The 16144-nt window shown below is 50.1% G+C and overlaps 5 protein-coding genes across 5 annotated transcripts; 2 read left to right on the plus strand and 3 right to left on the minus strand.

The window, feature by feature from the left end:
- Nucleotides 1-285: 285 nt before the first annotated feature.
- N7508_007646 (MFS transporter) lies at nucleotides 286-1832 on the minus strand (the record flags this gene model as incomplete). The annotated part of the gene is made up of 3 exons (XM_058465710.1): nucleotides 286-1110; nucleotides 1158-1614; nucleotides 1669-1832. 3 exons carry the CDS (start codon nucleotides 1830-1832, stop codon nucleotides 286-288), a joined length of 1446 nt encoding a protein of 481 aa, XP_058317038.1.
- A 3416-nt stretch (nucleotides 1833-5248) lies between these two features.
- Nucleotides 5249-8162, minus strand: N7508_007647 (U4/U6-U5 snRNP complex subunit PRP6; the record flags this gene model as incomplete). Its single annotated transcript, XM_058465711.1, has 2 exons — nucleotides 5249-7682; nucleotides 7783-8162. 2 exons carry the CDS (start codon nucleotides 8160-8162, stop codon nucleotides 5249-5251), a joined length of 2814 nt encoding a protein of 937 aa, XP_058317039.1.
- A 176-nt stretch (nucleotides 8163-8338) lies between these two features.
- Nucleotides 8339-9722, plus strand: N7508_007648 (dimethyladenosine transferase; the record flags this gene model as incomplete). The annotated part of the gene is made up of 5 exons (XM_058465712.1): nucleotides 8339-8480; nucleotides 8536-8573; nucleotides 8630-8851; nucleotides 8903-8967; nucleotides 9038-9722. 5 exons carry the CDS (start codon nucleotides 8339-8341, stop codon nucleotides 9720-9722), a joined length of 1152 nt encoding a protein of 383 aa, XP_058317040.1.
- Nucleotides 9723-9787: 65 nt separating this feature from the next.
- Nucleotides 9788-12017, minus strand: N7508_007649 (GTPase-activating protein GYP1; the record flags this gene model as incomplete). Its single annotated transcript, XM_058465713.1, has 7 exons — nucleotides 9788-9960; nucleotides 10014-10106; nucleotides 10168-11051; nucleotides 11100-11572; nucleotides 11639-11752; nucleotides 11833-11876; nucleotides 11997-12017. 7 exons carry the CDS (start codon nucleotides 12015-12017, stop codon nucleotides 9796-9798), a joined length of 1794 nt encoding a protein of 597 aa, XP_058317041.1. The 3' UTR covers nucleotides 9788-9795.
- A 344-nt stretch (nucleotides 12018-12361) lies between these two features.
- Nucleotides 12362-15195, plus strand: N7508_007650 (uncharacterized protein; the record flags this gene model as incomplete). The annotated part of the gene is made up of 6 exons (XM_058465714.1): nucleotides 12362-12402; nucleotides 12459-12731; nucleotides 13699-13739; nucleotides 13789-13952; nucleotides 14006-14972; nucleotides 15062-15195. The coding sequence occupies 6 exons, from the start codon at nucleotides 12362-12364 to the stop codon at nucleotides 15193-15195; spliced, it is 1620 nt and encodes a 539-aa protein (XP_058317042.1).
- Nucleotides 15196-16144: the final 949 nt, after the last annotated feature.

The following is a 16144-nucleotide window of genomic DNA, read 5'->3' on the forward strand; positions in this document are numbered from 1 at the left end:
CGGTAAACACTTTTCGCTGGAGGGGTGGGACCACAGTAGGGATATCCCCAGAGCTCCCAGCAAGACGGGCCCCGGCGCATTTGCAATGCACTCGGGGCATACTTGGCTCCTTAGAAGTATATCACGTTTGGGATCGAACCGGCGTGATCCAAGTTGATCGGTCTTCGGGGATGAGGTTTTGGAAGGTGACTGAACTACTTCTCAGGAGAAAGAAATAGATATCACGGTTGTGAGTAATGGCAAATCAATGACAGTCGATTGGACCTTTGTTTCTCCCACAGTACCTCACAGTTTGACCTGGAACCGCGGATGAGTGCGAATCTGCGCCCCATACTTCCAGAAGAGAAAAGGCACAGAGCACATCGCTAACGCAATGAATGCCAAGAGAGAGTTGCCCCATCCCAGTCCCAATGCAGCATACATCGATGGCCCAGCCAGAGGCAGCAGTGCTCCAACTAACGAGCGCAGCGCCGTGTTAGCTGCCGTGACAGATGCAGCATAGCGCAGGTATGAGTCAACCAGGTATGTACTGGCACACATAAAGACTGTCATCAGACCAACAGCAAACACGCCAGTACCAATAATGGGCACAATCCAGTGGACACCCGCCTGGGCTGACCAGCCATACCAGAATAAGCCTACAGGCATAAACCAGCAGCCGACCATCATGGGTAGCAGACGAGATTCAGGCGTGAAGCAACCCCGATGGATATGGTTCGCAGCGATGCGATTGGCCACAGCGCCAGTGACGACCAAACCCAGCATACTCCCGATACCAAAGCCCAGAAACGCCAGCCCCGAAATTCCATGAGAGAAGCCGTATTTTTCTTCGACAATGGAGGAAATTGTGGTGAACATGAGGTAGAGATAGCCGTATGTGGTGGCGGCGAACAGAGCCATGAGGAACACGATGGGTGAGCCGAAGAGCAGCTTCAGCGGGCGAGCCAGCGCCGAGAAAAACAGCTTCGAGTCAAGTTTGCCTTTGTCATGGATTGATCGGAGGTCGAGATTTCCTGTGGATTTGCGCAGACGAGCAGCCTTGCGCTCAAGGACGACGGGACCATAGGATTCACGATACCAGATGATAGTCAGGATCATCATCGCGCCAGTCTATCCCTTGTCAGTTATGCCTGGAAAAGAGGGAAACATGGACATACCACAATGGCAATAACCCAGAACACCCAGCGCCAGCCTTCGGCTTCGGCCAAAAAGCCGCCAGCGACGGGGCCAACGACCGGACCGAGGATGGGGCCCATAGCCCAGATGGCCATGATACCAGCTCGCTTCTCCTTGGGCACCATATCGGCGACGGTACCAGAACCAATAGTAAGCGGACAAACACCTGCCATTCCAGCAAGTAAGCGAAAGACGATGAGCTGCGGCATAGTTTGAGCGACGGCGCAGGCGATGGTGAAAATGAGGAAGAGCAGATTGCAACTGTGGTAAAGCGCTACACGGCCATAGATCTCAGAGAGAGGAGCGATGAGAAATGGACCGAAGCAGTAGCCCAAGATGTAGACGGAGACGACGAAGGAACCCAACATGCTGCTTGTGACGTTGAATTCTTTCATGACATCGCTGACTCCTGGTGTGAACATTGATGAAGCTAGAGGACTACCTAGGTGTTGTGGTTAGAGTAGTTCGACTCAAAGTGCTAATATAACTCACGTAATGAAGGTATTGAATGCCATCAAGACTAGTTGGCGACCTTTTTTCCATGTGGGCCAATTGAATGGATTCTCTGTATCATCTGGGCCGTCGAAATCGACGAGATTGGAGTCCTGTTTGACCTCCTCATCTCGAGGGATGATTTGTTTCTCGATGTCGGCCATTGTGTATTGAATATTGAAGTCAAAGACCATGGCGACATAGCTAGACATATATAGAAAACCGGGTACCGGCACGACTTCGGCTGTTGTATACATTTACTCCGACAGATTCTCCACCAGCCTATCATTCGACCAATCGCCGACTTTTCTGGAGCAGATTGTGGCTTATGCTCGATTTTATACAGACTTATACGAAGAACTCTGGCCCCTTTCTAGAATTTTCATATTAGTATCCATATTTGGATGCTAGAAGGCTCTAGGCTTGTTGATGTCTAATATATACCGGAAAATGCCACTTGAACTCTCTTTTGGTCTGATTTAGGGCTTCCGTTTCTTGATGACTAAAATCGAGCACGCCCTTGACTTGATTAGAGCAACTGTGACCTTTATCCTAATCGGGGACCTGGAGCCATCATTCAAATTGATCCCAAAATGCTAAGGGCTTTGGTAGTATTGTCAGGTTTCGAAATTATGTTGGTCTTCCTCCAGCTCTGCGTTGACACGGGCGAGGTCTTGCAGTGAATCGGCCCCAGCGACAGTATAACACCATTTTAAAGAAAGAGCATGTTTAATATCATAACAGATCACGTCGATATGCGTCATGCTGTGTATATGATTTAGTGCGTACCGCACCATATCCTGTTCGCAGGTATCAGATCCAGTTCGCAACGCTTTTTTCACGAAATTTGCAAGGTCATTGCTAAATTGCGCCCTCACAACTGCAATTCTATCTGCCAATGCTATCAAGGTACCTATTCACTTGAAACTACGTTCAACTTGACCGTGCAAATCATGTTCTGACCTCACCAGAATGTCACCCGCTAATACGAATTGCACAATTGCAGTTTGTACTGGATCTCTAGGAAAGTATTGCGCATCAAATACGCCAATGACTCTCCGTTAGAATTCTGGAACACGATATCCTCTCCTTTGGCTATCCACACTCAGCTCTTGCTACCAAGGCGAATCCCGTCGGGTACACTCCTTCTGGCCACACCAAAAATCCGTCTCTTGATCGGTATTTCTATATCACAGGTGAGCCCACCTCAACAGGAAGCCCCCCATGCGCCGGTATTATGTTCGCGGCCAAAACCTGGGACCCACAACGTCTTCTGATCATTAAATGGACGGACGCCGTTTGCCATTGGGAGCTCTGTTCGGCTGATCACTGGGAGTGGGACCTTTTTCGAAACGCCACAGACCTTAGGGTAGACGACATTTGGAGGCTGCCACGCTTTTGGTAAAAGGTAGGATGGTGAGGAATAGGAAAGAAATATTTGACCCGGGCTGCGTGATCCAGGCCAAACCCTCAATGGAAACAAACTTGAGGCCAAAGTATTAGTTCATCATTGTCTCAATATGGCCATTGTCAGGATTGACTGATACGAACTCGCCGAGCCAATTTCGAGAGTCGTCACGAAGGCAGGTGAATACACACGACCCTTGTGAAGTACCCAAGATTGGGATTTTCCAGAGCTTCGGGAGAAGTCAAACTCTTGATCGTATTGTGTCGGTCCGTCGATTATCAATGTTCTGTACCACACCTCATTGCGATCTTTTATCCAGACGCCTGCTTCAGTGGCGAAACTTGCCTAGCGCTCTCATACCAACTTGATAGTCGGGTTTGGTCCAATGATTGCGAGAAACTCATCGTCATGTAAGATAAACGGCATATCTGTGGCTAGATGCAGTACAGAATTGATGGTCGTATTCGTTGTGTTGGTTCCATTGACAAAACTGTAGGAAAGATCGCCCATGAAGGGTGAGGGGAGCAGATAAGTGTACTCATCGGGGATAGACGCAATAGCCCTGGTGCTCAATGCAGAACACAGCAGCATTGGCAAGAGGTAGAAAGCAAAGAGATAGTAGACGCGATGCCAATTCATGGCGGTTGATTGACGTGACCATAAATGGAACGACCTTTGTGAGGACATGAAATACGAACACTTCAAATGTTGCGAAGATCTCTCTTGGCATAGCAGAAATCGGATTACAAGATATTGAGTAACGACCTGCCTGTGCGCTTTTCCCGCGCGCCGTTGCAATATCAAGCAACCTTGGCGTATGCTTGGCTCGGTAGACAATATTGATTGGCACGGAGAATAGAAGAGGGCACGAAGGCAAGTTGCTTACTCTGTACATGTCATTCGTGGATAATCGTTGACACATACCAAATGGGTTAGCTCAAAGCCCTAGTTGGAATTGCAGATCAGTACATATATTTCCCAGCATCTAGAGTCGGCCCTTGGATTGTCTGGCAGATCAACCAGGCTGTGACGCGGCATATTCCATCATCTAGGTGAAAACCACTGGCTGTTCGTCGCTACGTCGTTGTCGCCCGGAGTTAGCATGCAATCCCCGCTATGCTGACCAGTGGAGCTTGCGTAGGAGCAATCCACAGCTTGACCATGTTCTATGATTCGGAGCTAGAAATATTCGCTTCACGAGAGTAATGTACTTAGATTGTTGAACTATCCACGTCATGTTCAGTTCTCAGTGTTCATGTTCACGTTCACCTAAAATGAGCAAGATGGGAGTTTCTCGGGGAAATACACTCAAATAAATGTCTATACTTCCATAAAGCTTCTCAAACTACTTCCGATACAAGTGAGTTTTAAATCTGCCTGGCCATACTTTTGATTGTCCCCAACTGATACTTGTTTTGCCGAAAAGGGAATGTCATTCAATTGATATCAATCAGAATTCGGTAGGCTCCGTCATGAAACTCAGCTTTATTTTCATTTAGCAATCGAGCAACGAAAATTTATCTGCTAGATTCAAGCGTATTCTAACAGGATGCCCGGGCAATTGACACCACGAGAATATGCACCAATCTGTTCAAGGTAGCCTTGATCAGTGCGGGAGCATACACACGTTATTATTGACATAAGGGTTGCGCGCGTTTAGACTTACCCTATGAACGACAATGGGAAAAGCTCTTGCTAGAATTCATTTTACCGCTAGAGTTCTTCATGCTTATAGAAAATCAATTGTCAGACAACAAGGACTGCACATTATGGCTCATCGAATGGCCAAGATCTTTTATAACTAGGTACACATCGGGGGCCTGTAGGTGGAGAAAGCGAGATACAAGGCGATCAAAGTGAATACAATATCATATAGAGCGATGGTCGAGATGAGCGTAAAAAGTATGCCAGGTCGCATCTATTCATGCAGTGCCCAGAATATGGAACGGATTGCCTGATAGAGGCTTATAACCCATGTTTTAACTTAATCTTTAATACGAGGAATCCCGGTCTTTTTCAAGTTTTTCATGTTAGTCTCCATATTCAAATAATGGCAGACACTAAACTCTTCATATCTGATACATGCATGCAGGTAAACGTTTCAATTCCTTGGGCTCTATGCGCCCATAACGCCTCTGGAAGTCCAAAACAGCTATCAAAACAACATATCAGCTAACTGATGGTATTCGCGACAAGCTTGAGGATTTCTTCGGTAGATCTGTAAGCATTAGTCGGGTCCTTCGCAATGGACTGCCAGATCTCGCCATGCTTGGGTTCCATCGACACGCACTTGGAGACGACATCTGATCGTTTCTCCTCTGTGCCATGCTGCATAAGGAACTTGTAATACCAAGCCCAGCCATCACCGTAATCGCTATCGGCAACAATGGCTTTCTCAAACCAGGTCATAGCCTTGTCCAGTCGACGCTCGCCCCAGAAGATGCGGGCTACAGTGATGAACAAGATGGGGTCGTTCTCAACCTTCTTAATAGCCTCCAAACTGCGAGCCTTGCGCTGGGCCCGGGGCTCGAGGTGCCAGATGCTCTCGCTCCATAAGAGACCTGATGTGGGGACTTCTTGGATGGCACGCGCCATGAGGACCTTAGCCTGGGCAATGTTGTTGGCGCGACGTTCAACGCGCACACTCTCAGTCCAGAGCTCGGCGCTCTTGGGTACAGCCAGGCGAGCACGATCAAGAACAGATCGAGCCCGGACGACGGCACCAGCTTTTTCTTCCAAGCGGGATGCGAGAAGCCAGAGCGCAACAGACTTGGAGCAGGCCCGGGTACCTGTTCCATATGCCTCTCGTGCTTGTGGGAACTTGTTCTGTGCTTCGTATAGCTGGCCCTTGATCATCCAGAGCTTATCGGCCTTTGGGAATAGCTGCAAACCTTGATTGACCAGGTCGAGGGCATCGTCAGTGTTGCCAAGCTGACGCTCGAAAGCAACACTCTTGACCCAGACACGATCTGTGCCTGCCTCGCGACGAGCGGTGGCAAGAAGCTCTCTAGCCTGGTCGGTCTGCTGGGCGTCGGCCTCGAGCTTGACAGCAGCCAGCCAGATGTCTTCGTTGTTGGGGTTTTGGTTGAAAGCGCGTCCAAGGACTCGGCGTGCGTCGTCGATCTCGCCGGACTGCCACTTTTCCTTGGCGAGCTGGAGCCAGAGCTCTTCGCTCCGAGGGCAAGCCTCGACGGCTTTCTCGAGGACCTGCCAGAGCGCTTCTTTGGTGCCGTGATTACGCTCCAAGTCTGCTGCTGCCAGCCAGATTGATCGGCGGTTGACAAAGACTCGCAAGGCGTAGGCGTAGATGGCCCGAGCAGTCTCATATCTACCACGCGCAATACTGGACTTCGCATCATCCATCCAGATATCCTTCCGGTCATCATCCTCATCCAGTCCCCACCCGAGCGTCTCTTGGATGATACCGCCACAGGTGAGAACAGCACCTTCCGCTTCACACTTTTCAGCTTCCGTGATCCATTCTTCTCTCTTCAGCATAGCATTTTCGCGAGCCAAAGCCTGGATAGCACGTTTCATAACATTGACCTTGGCAAAAGTACCCATCTGTTCCTGGAGTCGAGCTGCGGCAATCCAAATTTCATAGCTGGTAGGGACAGCCTTGCGAGCAGCGTTCAAGACCTTCTGTGCGGCATCTGGTGTCTCCAGGCGAGCAAGGGCAAGCCACAACTCGACTGATAGAGGGATCATCTCAACAGCCTTGGCCAGGAGTAGACGCGCATCAGCGGGATCTTCTTCCAGGTTGACGGCTTCCTTCCAAATCTGAACAGATTGAGGGATGTGCAAAATGGCCTGTCTAAGCACGTTCTTCTTGGCACGAGTGTCGGTTTCTAATTTCATGGCCTCAGTCCAAAGTCTCGTAGACCGGTCATTGTTCTTGATGGCGTTTGCTGCAATGACCTTGGCATTGTGGCCTTCATTGAGTCGAATATTCTCCAGCCAAGCGTCTTCGCTCTTGGGGCAAAGCTCACATCCCTTAGCGATGAGGTTTCTGGCGGCCACGATCCTGCCAGCGAGCTCCTCAAGGCGGGCGAGTGCAATCCAACCAGGAGCGTGCTTCGGGTTGGTCTTGGTGACGGATTCCAACAAAGTTCGAACTCGCTTGATATCACCGACCTCAACTTCACCGGCTTTGACTTCGGACTGTGTCAAGCTAGTTAGGTATCCCTTAGGGTCGATATTGGTAGCACTTCCTGATGATGTATCGGCAGATGATCCCAGCGCAGCCTGGTCAAGTCGGACCTTCAGCACTTTATCGCGCGCCGCACCAATGTCTGCGAAGTTTGTCATGGTGCCATCGGCTTCTCCGTCACCGCCATCAGGTTGCGTTCCATCGTCGGCGACTGATGTATCGTATTGGGCCGAGTCTCGAGCGCCAGCGATGACACTATCCGGAACGGCATAGAAACGCTGTCTGAGGTTCTGCTTCTCTCGTCGATTCTTGCCCGTCAAATCACCAACCTCGGGGAGGTTGGCCCAATCTTCTTCGGACACCGAAGCGAGGGTTCGTTTCAAATCGGCGAATTGTTGTTGGATCTTTGGGTTTTTGCGATTGTAGTCTTCTTCTTCGAGTTTTTCTCGGGCTTCCCTGTAGGTGGCGAGCGATTCAAGTCGGTACTCTGTCCAAACAACCGGGGCTAACCCGATGAACAAATGGTTTGAAGGGAAGATTATGGGGTAAGACTAACCTGCGAGCTTTCCGACGCCTATCCATCTTCTCATCTACCTCTTGGTAAATGCGATCTGCCTCATCGTCCTCTTGATCGAACTGTCCGTATGCGAACAGTCCGACCTCGTTCTCAGGATCCTGGAAGCGCTCATCGTCTTCTTCCTTCTCGTCTTCTTTCCCTCCTTTCTCGCGTGACTGGTTTCCGTAGGCAGTGGGTGCAGCGGCTCCTAGTTGCTGTGCCCTCTTGTTTAGAGCAGCTTGGATTTGTTCAGGTGTAGGGCCTTCGCGCGCCGGGCCAAGATCGGAGCGAGTGGTGAAACCGGTCGCACCACGACCAAGACCAGCAACATAGTTTTCAGGCGCCTGCTGGCTTAAGAAATCTTTTCGTCCGGACGCCATGTTGGGCACGACAAGCTCAGGAAGCTCGAGGTCAACGGCGAAGGAAAGGCGGGCATGAGAAAAGTTAATCCGGCGCCGGCAATCTTATCGGCCAAAAAAAGTTGCCCACATTGAAGTCGATGCGCAAGACTTCTTCTTTCCCTCATACCTGAATCCTTGAGGTTGTTCCTTTCAAAATGCCTAAAGTCGTGAGACAGAAGCGTAACAACGCTTCACAGGGTCTTTCAGATGCTGCCGCCAAGACCAAAGCTGCTCACAGCATCTTCAAGATGAACACTGATATTGGCCAGCACGTTCTGAAGAACCCTGGTATTGCAGGTAGGCTTCTCTCTGTCTGCATCATGTTTGCTGTGGCTAATGATTGACTGTATAGCTGCTATTGTGGAAAAGGCAGAGCTCAAGCAGAGCGACGTGAGTACTCGAGGCGATAGACTGAACTTCAAACACTGACGCTATACAATCTCCAGATCGTCCTTGAAATTGGTCCCGGAACTGGTAACTTGACAGCCAAGATTCTCGAAAAGGCGAAGAAGTGCATCGCCGTGGAATTGGATCCTCGTATGGCTGCTGAAGTCACCAAGCGTTTCCAATCCACCCCATACCAAAAGCGCCTGGATGTTATTCTTGGAGACGTGATGAAGACGGAGCTCCCATATTTCGACGTCTGCATCAGTAATACCCCCTACCAGGTATGTACAGCCCAATTTTGCAAGGGTCACGACTGTTCTAACGCAATATAGATCTCCTCTCCTCTCACATTCAAGCTTCTGGCTACATCTCCGGCTCCTCGCAGCTGTATTCTCATGTGTGTTACTGCCAACGCCCTCTTGCACAAGCTATTTTTATCATTGAGATCTAACACGACTCTCATACAGGTTCCAACGTGAATTCGCTCTGCGATTATTCGCTAAGCCCGGCGACAAGCTCTACAGTCGACTTTCTGTCAACGCGCAAATGTGGGCCAAGATCGACCACATCATGAAGGTCGGTAAGAACAACTTCAAGCCCCCACCCCAGGTCGAGTCCAGTGTCATCCGAATGGTTCCCAAGAACCCACGGCCACAGATCAACTACGAGGAATGGGACGGTTTGCTGCGCATTGTTTTCGTGCGTAAGAACAAGACCCTCCGGTCTAGTTTCATTGGTACCATGAGCATCATGGATATGCTAGAAGGAAACTACCGAACGTGGTGTGCGCAAAACGACATCCCCGTTGAGGATGGCCCGGCCGAGGTCGCCAACGACGATGCGATGGTAATGGATATGGGCGAAGAACAGGAGCAGGCTCCTGAGGAGCCCGCCGACGAGGTTATGGACATGGACGATGACGATGTCCCTGACTTCTTCAAGGAAGAGACCAACGCTCGCATTGAAGCAGCGCTTAAGAACGGAGCGTCGCGCAAGAAGCGAGGCAAGGTTGCGGAGCTCGTCCGTGAAAAGGTGCGCCAGGTCTTGGAGGATGACACTAACCTCGGCGAGAAGCGTGCCAGAATGTGTGACGAGAATGATTTCTTGAAGTTGCTGTGGGCATTCAACCAAAAGGGGATTCATTTCAATTGAGCGAAGCAACATGTCTCTGCCCCGAAACATCGATGATGAAGCCGGGAATTTGGATGATGAATTATGATTACTATCAATAAAAGATACCATTTTCAGCAGGTACATCCCCAGCAGGCCGAAGATGAGCGCGTGAGTCTTGGAACAGGCTCTGCCAGATGAATGCCTCGCTGAGTAAGAGCTCAATGTCTTTCTCAGTCCAGTCCTTCGTAGGCAATGCTTGGAGGAACATCATAACCTCCTACATTGATGTTAATATCTCAGGAGGTTGGCCATACAGATGAGCGTTCGTACCTGGAAATCCATCTTGACTAATTGATCCGTCCACTTGACCAAAAATGCGGCGCAGACATAAAGGTGGAATCGTGAGAAGCCCTGCTCCTCGGCCTGTGATGATGATGGTCGTTAGGCCTTACAGTTAAGCAGCCACGGAGGAATGGGAACGTACCATATAAGTATCCCACATGCGTATCGTGTTTTTGATGCTCATTTCCCGCATGAGCAAGCAGTTCATCCATCGGAAACTAAATTGCATAAACTCCACGCCCTCTTGTTCCAAGTGCTTGGCGAGTGTCGAGTCAATGCGCATTGTCAAGTCCCGTAGCGCCCTAACCTGTCGATGAATACCGGGCTGAGCATAAATGTAGTTGTCCTGGATTCCATCCAAAAGCTTTGTGAGACACCAGAAAGTGTCGGCTTCCACCGCATCTAGCACGCTTCGGGGCAACTGGCCGGGATCCATGCCTTGTTCAATATTCAAATCCGTGATGTAAACACCTAAGAAGACCTGCCAGAATGGGGTCACTAGGTCGTTTATACCTTGAACGTAGCCACTTGCCGGATGACGTATAGCCCAGACGTAGAGGATACGTTCCAATGAACGCTGAGTGGCTTCATATCCATATAAAGGAATATGGGGACTGGTACGCGGAACATCAATACTGATCTGATGCCAAACTGCTTCATCCAGTCCTCTGCCACGACCCTTTGTTGAATCAGGCGGTTTTGTGGAGCTTGCTCCACTGCCTCGCTCAAAGGCCTGTCGAACTCCATCAAGGTATTCTTTGCGCTTCCGCTCTAGCGTGGAGATACGGCGCTCGCTATTTGTAGGTAAATATCCCAGCAGAAGTTGCCAGGTCATTGGCCGGACTTCTTCTGGGACACCTGACCAAGCGAGGTTCCGCAACTCAGTTGGAGATACCGTGCTTGCCTGTAGGATGCGCTTGAACTTGTTGATTCGTGTAATGCGACTAGAGTAGATATCTCTTTCTTTCGGCGTTGCATTTGTGGGTGGTGGGGAGTGATTTATGAGGTTCAAGGCGTTGGCTGGATCTAGGGCTAGTTAGCACGACCCCGTCTTTTTACCACAGCCATACGTACCTTGCAGGATGTCCTTGTATTGAGGCCGGAGGATCTTGCCCTCTCCCTTCCGCGCGGTTGGATACATTGGTGCACCACGCTCTTCCGCAATGTCTGCACTATCGGCTCGGCTTCTGTTATGCGAGGCCAATCCATATCCAAGTGTTGAGAGATTGCCTCCAGCCCCGCCACCAGTATCCAGGTTCTTGGGTTTTAACGGCGCAGATCGTTTCCTTCTCATACTAGCAAGGCTCGGAAGGCCGAATTCATCTTCATCGTCGTCGTAAACAATCTCATCATCATCATCATCATCATCTTCATCATCTTCAGTGGGGTCGCGACTCCACTCATCCACCCCTTGGGTCATAATTCCAGGATAGGGTTGACGTGGAGGCGATGCGACAACGTTTCCTGGTCTCCGGTTCAATTGCGATGCAACATTCGTAGCCGATGACTTCGGCGGGGTTTTAGGGCGTGAGTGGGATGATGTAGCTCTGCCAAGAAGACACTTTGTCAATCATTATTTCCGGTGGAATTGTAAGGCGCGCAGGGGTACACACTGCACAAGATTGGCATGGGAGTATGAGGCGCCAACAACGGTATTCGGTCCGTATATCTTCGATCCCTGGTTTAGAGAGGTGTTTCGGCTTGCCCAGAAAGGTGATTCTGTACGTCTAAAAAGATGGTCAGCATTGCATGCGCTTTATAGCTTGTGTACAGCTGCAGGATAGATAATGCCAGGCTTGCGACTTACTCCGAATTGTCTGTCCAGTTGGAAAGGAGACTATGTGAGCTAAACTGTGACTGAAATGCAAGGGGACAAGCACTCACCAACCTGGACCATTTCCTTGGATATAGTTAGCTTCAAATGACAGCAATGAAGTGCAAGATCAATACAAGCAGGCATAGAACACTAACCTGCCCTTTTTTGTTCGCCATGATGGGGATTCAAAGTGATCGTGATCTCATGGGGCTAATAGACGTGCGGGGTGGCGCTGCAGCCAGGCCATATAGGAGCTCAACAGATTAGAACAGCATTGTAGAGCATGTCAATAGTAAGAGAAAGTAAATCAAAAGCAAGCGGACAGTCTGACCATAACTGACAAGATGCGCTCAAGTTCAACCGTTGCCAACTTTCAAGTCGGGGTCATCCTTGTTAGTCAGCGCACCTCATCCCTTGAAGTTCTTCACTTGCACGGGTTTCCGCTCCCTCACTCCTCAGACTTCGATTTTTGTGCTTTGAGCACTTATCTCAGTTCGCAGTTCTTACTCAATCGCTAATCATGGCTGACCCTGAGGATGGCGAAGATCTTTTCGCGGATCTGTATGTCTTCCATTTCGTTTATACTTCGCGAAGCCCTCAATTCTAACGCTTCACAGTTACGATGCCGATGAATCGACCACTCGCACTACCTCCGCTGTTGAGGCTCCCAAGCCTGCTGCGCAAGAGGAGGCCCCTCCCGCCCCTGCTATGAATTCCGATTTGGACTTTGCGCCCGCCCCCGTCGAGACCCAGGATTCGCACAATGGCGGCCAGGCCAACTATGACACCGGCTACCAAAATGGCCACGGAAATGCCTACGGTGCTCCTGTTCATGCTCAGGCACCCCCTCCTGAGCCCGAGTCTCAAGGAACTGGAATCAAAGAAGACGGGTAAGTCGACTGACCCTTCCATACCCCATTTTTCGAACCATGTATCAATTGCTTGCGCCTCTTTGACATTGGGCTGTGCTTTGCTGGCAATTACTATCGGTCGCCACTGCTATTCACGGGTTTGAAAATGTCATGGACCCTGGGAGACGAGTCCCTTGCTAAGAAAGTGCCTCGCTTGAGAGGTTGTTGAAAAGAGATGACATTGGGCCTTTTGATATGGCAGAAATTTATGGAGGGAGCAAAACTGGGCTCGGTTATCGATCAGCATGTTTATTCGGGGAGAATCATGACGGCCCTCAACATTTCGAATCACCCAGCCCTGGGCACCTCGATATCTGCATTCCGCAGAGGCAAAACATCTCGAAGTCCTGGACAACAAATGCAAGAACACACCCACGGATCTTTATCAAGCGATTATATATAGTACACCCGATACTATATAGCTTCTTGTCGGTATACCTTGATAGAGCAGAGCAAGAAGTAGCTACACTGTCAGAGGGAAGATTATCAAGCCCTATCTACTTAGCTTTGCACTTTGTTAGACAAGGCAGTGGGTTTCCAGGATTCCCAGATCAGACAGACAGACAGTGACAATTCACTTTTTACGACTGAACTACTTGCGCCTCTACGCTATTCATCTTCGCCCGGTTCGAGCCAGAAAGAGGAGGACGCAGGCTTTCAGTCTTGGCTCATGTAAACCAATGGGCTTCTCGTTAAATCCTATGGGAGATCAGCTTGGTCGGATTGAACGTATACTGGGGAATCAGGCCGCAACAGTGATCCTGTGAAGGACTTGCCTTGGACTTGCCCTGACAAGACTACGGCATTTGCATTAGCTGTACTCGTGGATAGCAGCATAGCACCGCCAGCCCAATTAGCCAGGACACGCTTGCAACTTTGATCTTGTTTCACTTGCTTTTGTCTATGCACATCGATTCTTTAGGGGACCGCTAATCATTATGGATAGGAAAATGTTCATTGGAGGTTTGAACTGGGAGACTACCGACCGTATGAGCATTTTGATTACCGCGCGAAAATTTTCTGACGTTTGTTCTAGAGTCTCTGCGTGATTATTTCTCTGAGTTCGGTGAGGTCCAGGAATGCACCGTCATGCGCGACAGCGCCACCGGTCGCTCTCGTGGTTTTGGTTTCTTGACCTTCCGCGACCCAAAGACTGTCAATACTGTTATGGTCAAGGAGCACTACCTGGATGGCAAGATTGTAAGACTTCCGCGCTGTATTTTTTTTAGTGCGGTCACTAACAGCAATTGAAGATTGATCCCAAGCGTGCTATCCCACGTGATGAGCAGGAAAAGACGAGCAAGATCTTTGTTGGTGGTGTCAGCCAGGAGGCTACCGAGCAGGACTTTAAGCAATTCTTCATGCAGTTCGGACGAGTTGTCGACGCTACCCTCATGATCGACAAGGACACTGGTCGTCCCCGTGGATTCGGATTTGTGACTTTCGACAGCGAAGCCGCAGTGGAGAACGCTCTTTCTCGTCCTCTCGAGATTCTCGGCAAGCCCATTGAGGTGAAGAAGGCTCAGCCCCGTGGCAATCTGCGCGACGATGATGACCGACGTGGCGGCCGCCGTGGTGGATACCGCGACATGAACCAAACCGACGGACCAGGCCAACAGCAAGGTGGACAGCAAGGACCCGCCAGTGGCATGACCCCTCAGATGATGGCCCAATACTGGCAACGTATGCAGCAATACTTCGCCATGATGCAGCAACAGATGGTCGCCAACCAGGGCGGTGGCATGCCCAACATGAACATGGGCGCTATGAACCCAGCCATGATGCAGCAGATGCAGCAGATGCAACAAATGAGACAGATGCAGATGGGTAACCAGCAGCAGGGCAGCATGAGCCCCAACCCTCAGAGCCCTGGCTCCCAGCAGCAGATGCCAAACATGGGTGCCATGATGCAGAGCCAGCCTAGCAACGGCGGCAGTGACAGCGCCAGTCCCGGCCCCAACGCCGCCGGCATGGCCGGAAACTTCAACAACAACGCCAACCGCCAGACCGGCCCAGGTTACAACGCCCACGAGCAGATCGCCTTCGAGCAGCAGAAGTACGAGCAGCAACAAGTTCGGCGCACTATGGACCCCCGAGGATACTCCCCTTACCAGCAGCAAGGCGGCCCCACCTCTTGGGAAGGCATGTACGACGAAGTACCCCAGCCAAACATCCCCACTGGACCTGCAGGTATGAGACGCGTCGGAAGTTCTGGTAGTGGTATGTGGTTCTTTCGAGGCTCGACATAGCATATACCCCTTTCGATCCCAACTCCGTCTTTCTCGCAAAACTAATCAAAACATCAATAGGATCCACCCCCCAGCCCCAGGGCACCGCACCCGCCAATGCTCCCACTGGACCCCGCAATGCAGGCAAGCCCGGTGCCAACTACCGTGGCGGCGGTCGTGGAGGTCACCGTGGCTTCCACCCATACCAGCGTTAAGCCACTCAACATGTATCAATGTAAATGTTGCTTGTGCCACTTGTGTCTCTTTTCTTTTCAATCTCTGTGTTTTTCTACGTCTTTTTTTACCTGGGGCCTGGCTTCGCTTGTAACAAGAGAGGGAATGGTTAGGTGATCTGTAATATGTGATCTAATGATTGTAGCTCAACGTTCGGTTTTGAGCTTGCTTAGACACTTTCTTTTTTTCAATTTTTCTTTTTTTTTTTTTCATGTGCACCCAGTCCTGTAATGACATATGTTCACTTGATTTAGTACACGTAGCTTGCTAGGGTTCTTTAGCCTTGGTGAGATAAGTCAGTTCCATGGAGGGCGTAGTATATAGTGATAAACGATATAGGGACACTCGAAGCAGACCACCTACTTACTGCCTTGAATATTTACGGTTGCTATTCGGCGTCCTTGCGAAATGCCAGTATATCAAGGAATCCTGTCGATCCTTTGAAATTGCTCCATCATCTACCATTTACTACCCTGACTTCCAAGATGGCTCAGGCAAAGAAGCTTGACACTTTGCCATCTTTAACCGACCGACTCAAGCTCGCTTGGGAATCATTGTCACCCGAAAAGCCAACAGCTGGGCTATCCTAGGCTCGAGGTGTGTCGGTTGGACGTAGATGCGCCGTGGGCTACGCACCGATCGCATCGTCAACTTGTTTTTTAAGTGACAGATCTGTCGCAAACGCCTCTTTGATAGCGGCGGAGAGGAAGTGTGGCTGAGAGGGGAGGGAGTTGGCGAAAACTAGGATTCAAAGAATGGCGACGGGGAACATTCTTCCCTTGATGCGTAGACAAAGAACCACAAGGCAAGCTTGACCTAGGTTCCTCTAATAGCGAGTTCTAGTTCATATCATAACTTGCCGGGAAATAAATGGTAGTAGACTTGATTTATATCGCTGTTGTAAGTTGGTCGCTCTTATAATATGAGGAT

This window comes from Penicillium antarcticum (assembly GCF_028974205.1).
Source record: "Penicillium antarcticum strain IBT 31339 chromosome Unknown utg000008l_segment0_segment0, whole genome shotgun sequence".
Lineage (NCBI taxonomy): Eukaryota > Fungi > Ascomycota > Eurotiomycetes > Eurotiales > Aspergillaceae > Penicillium > Penicillium antarcticum.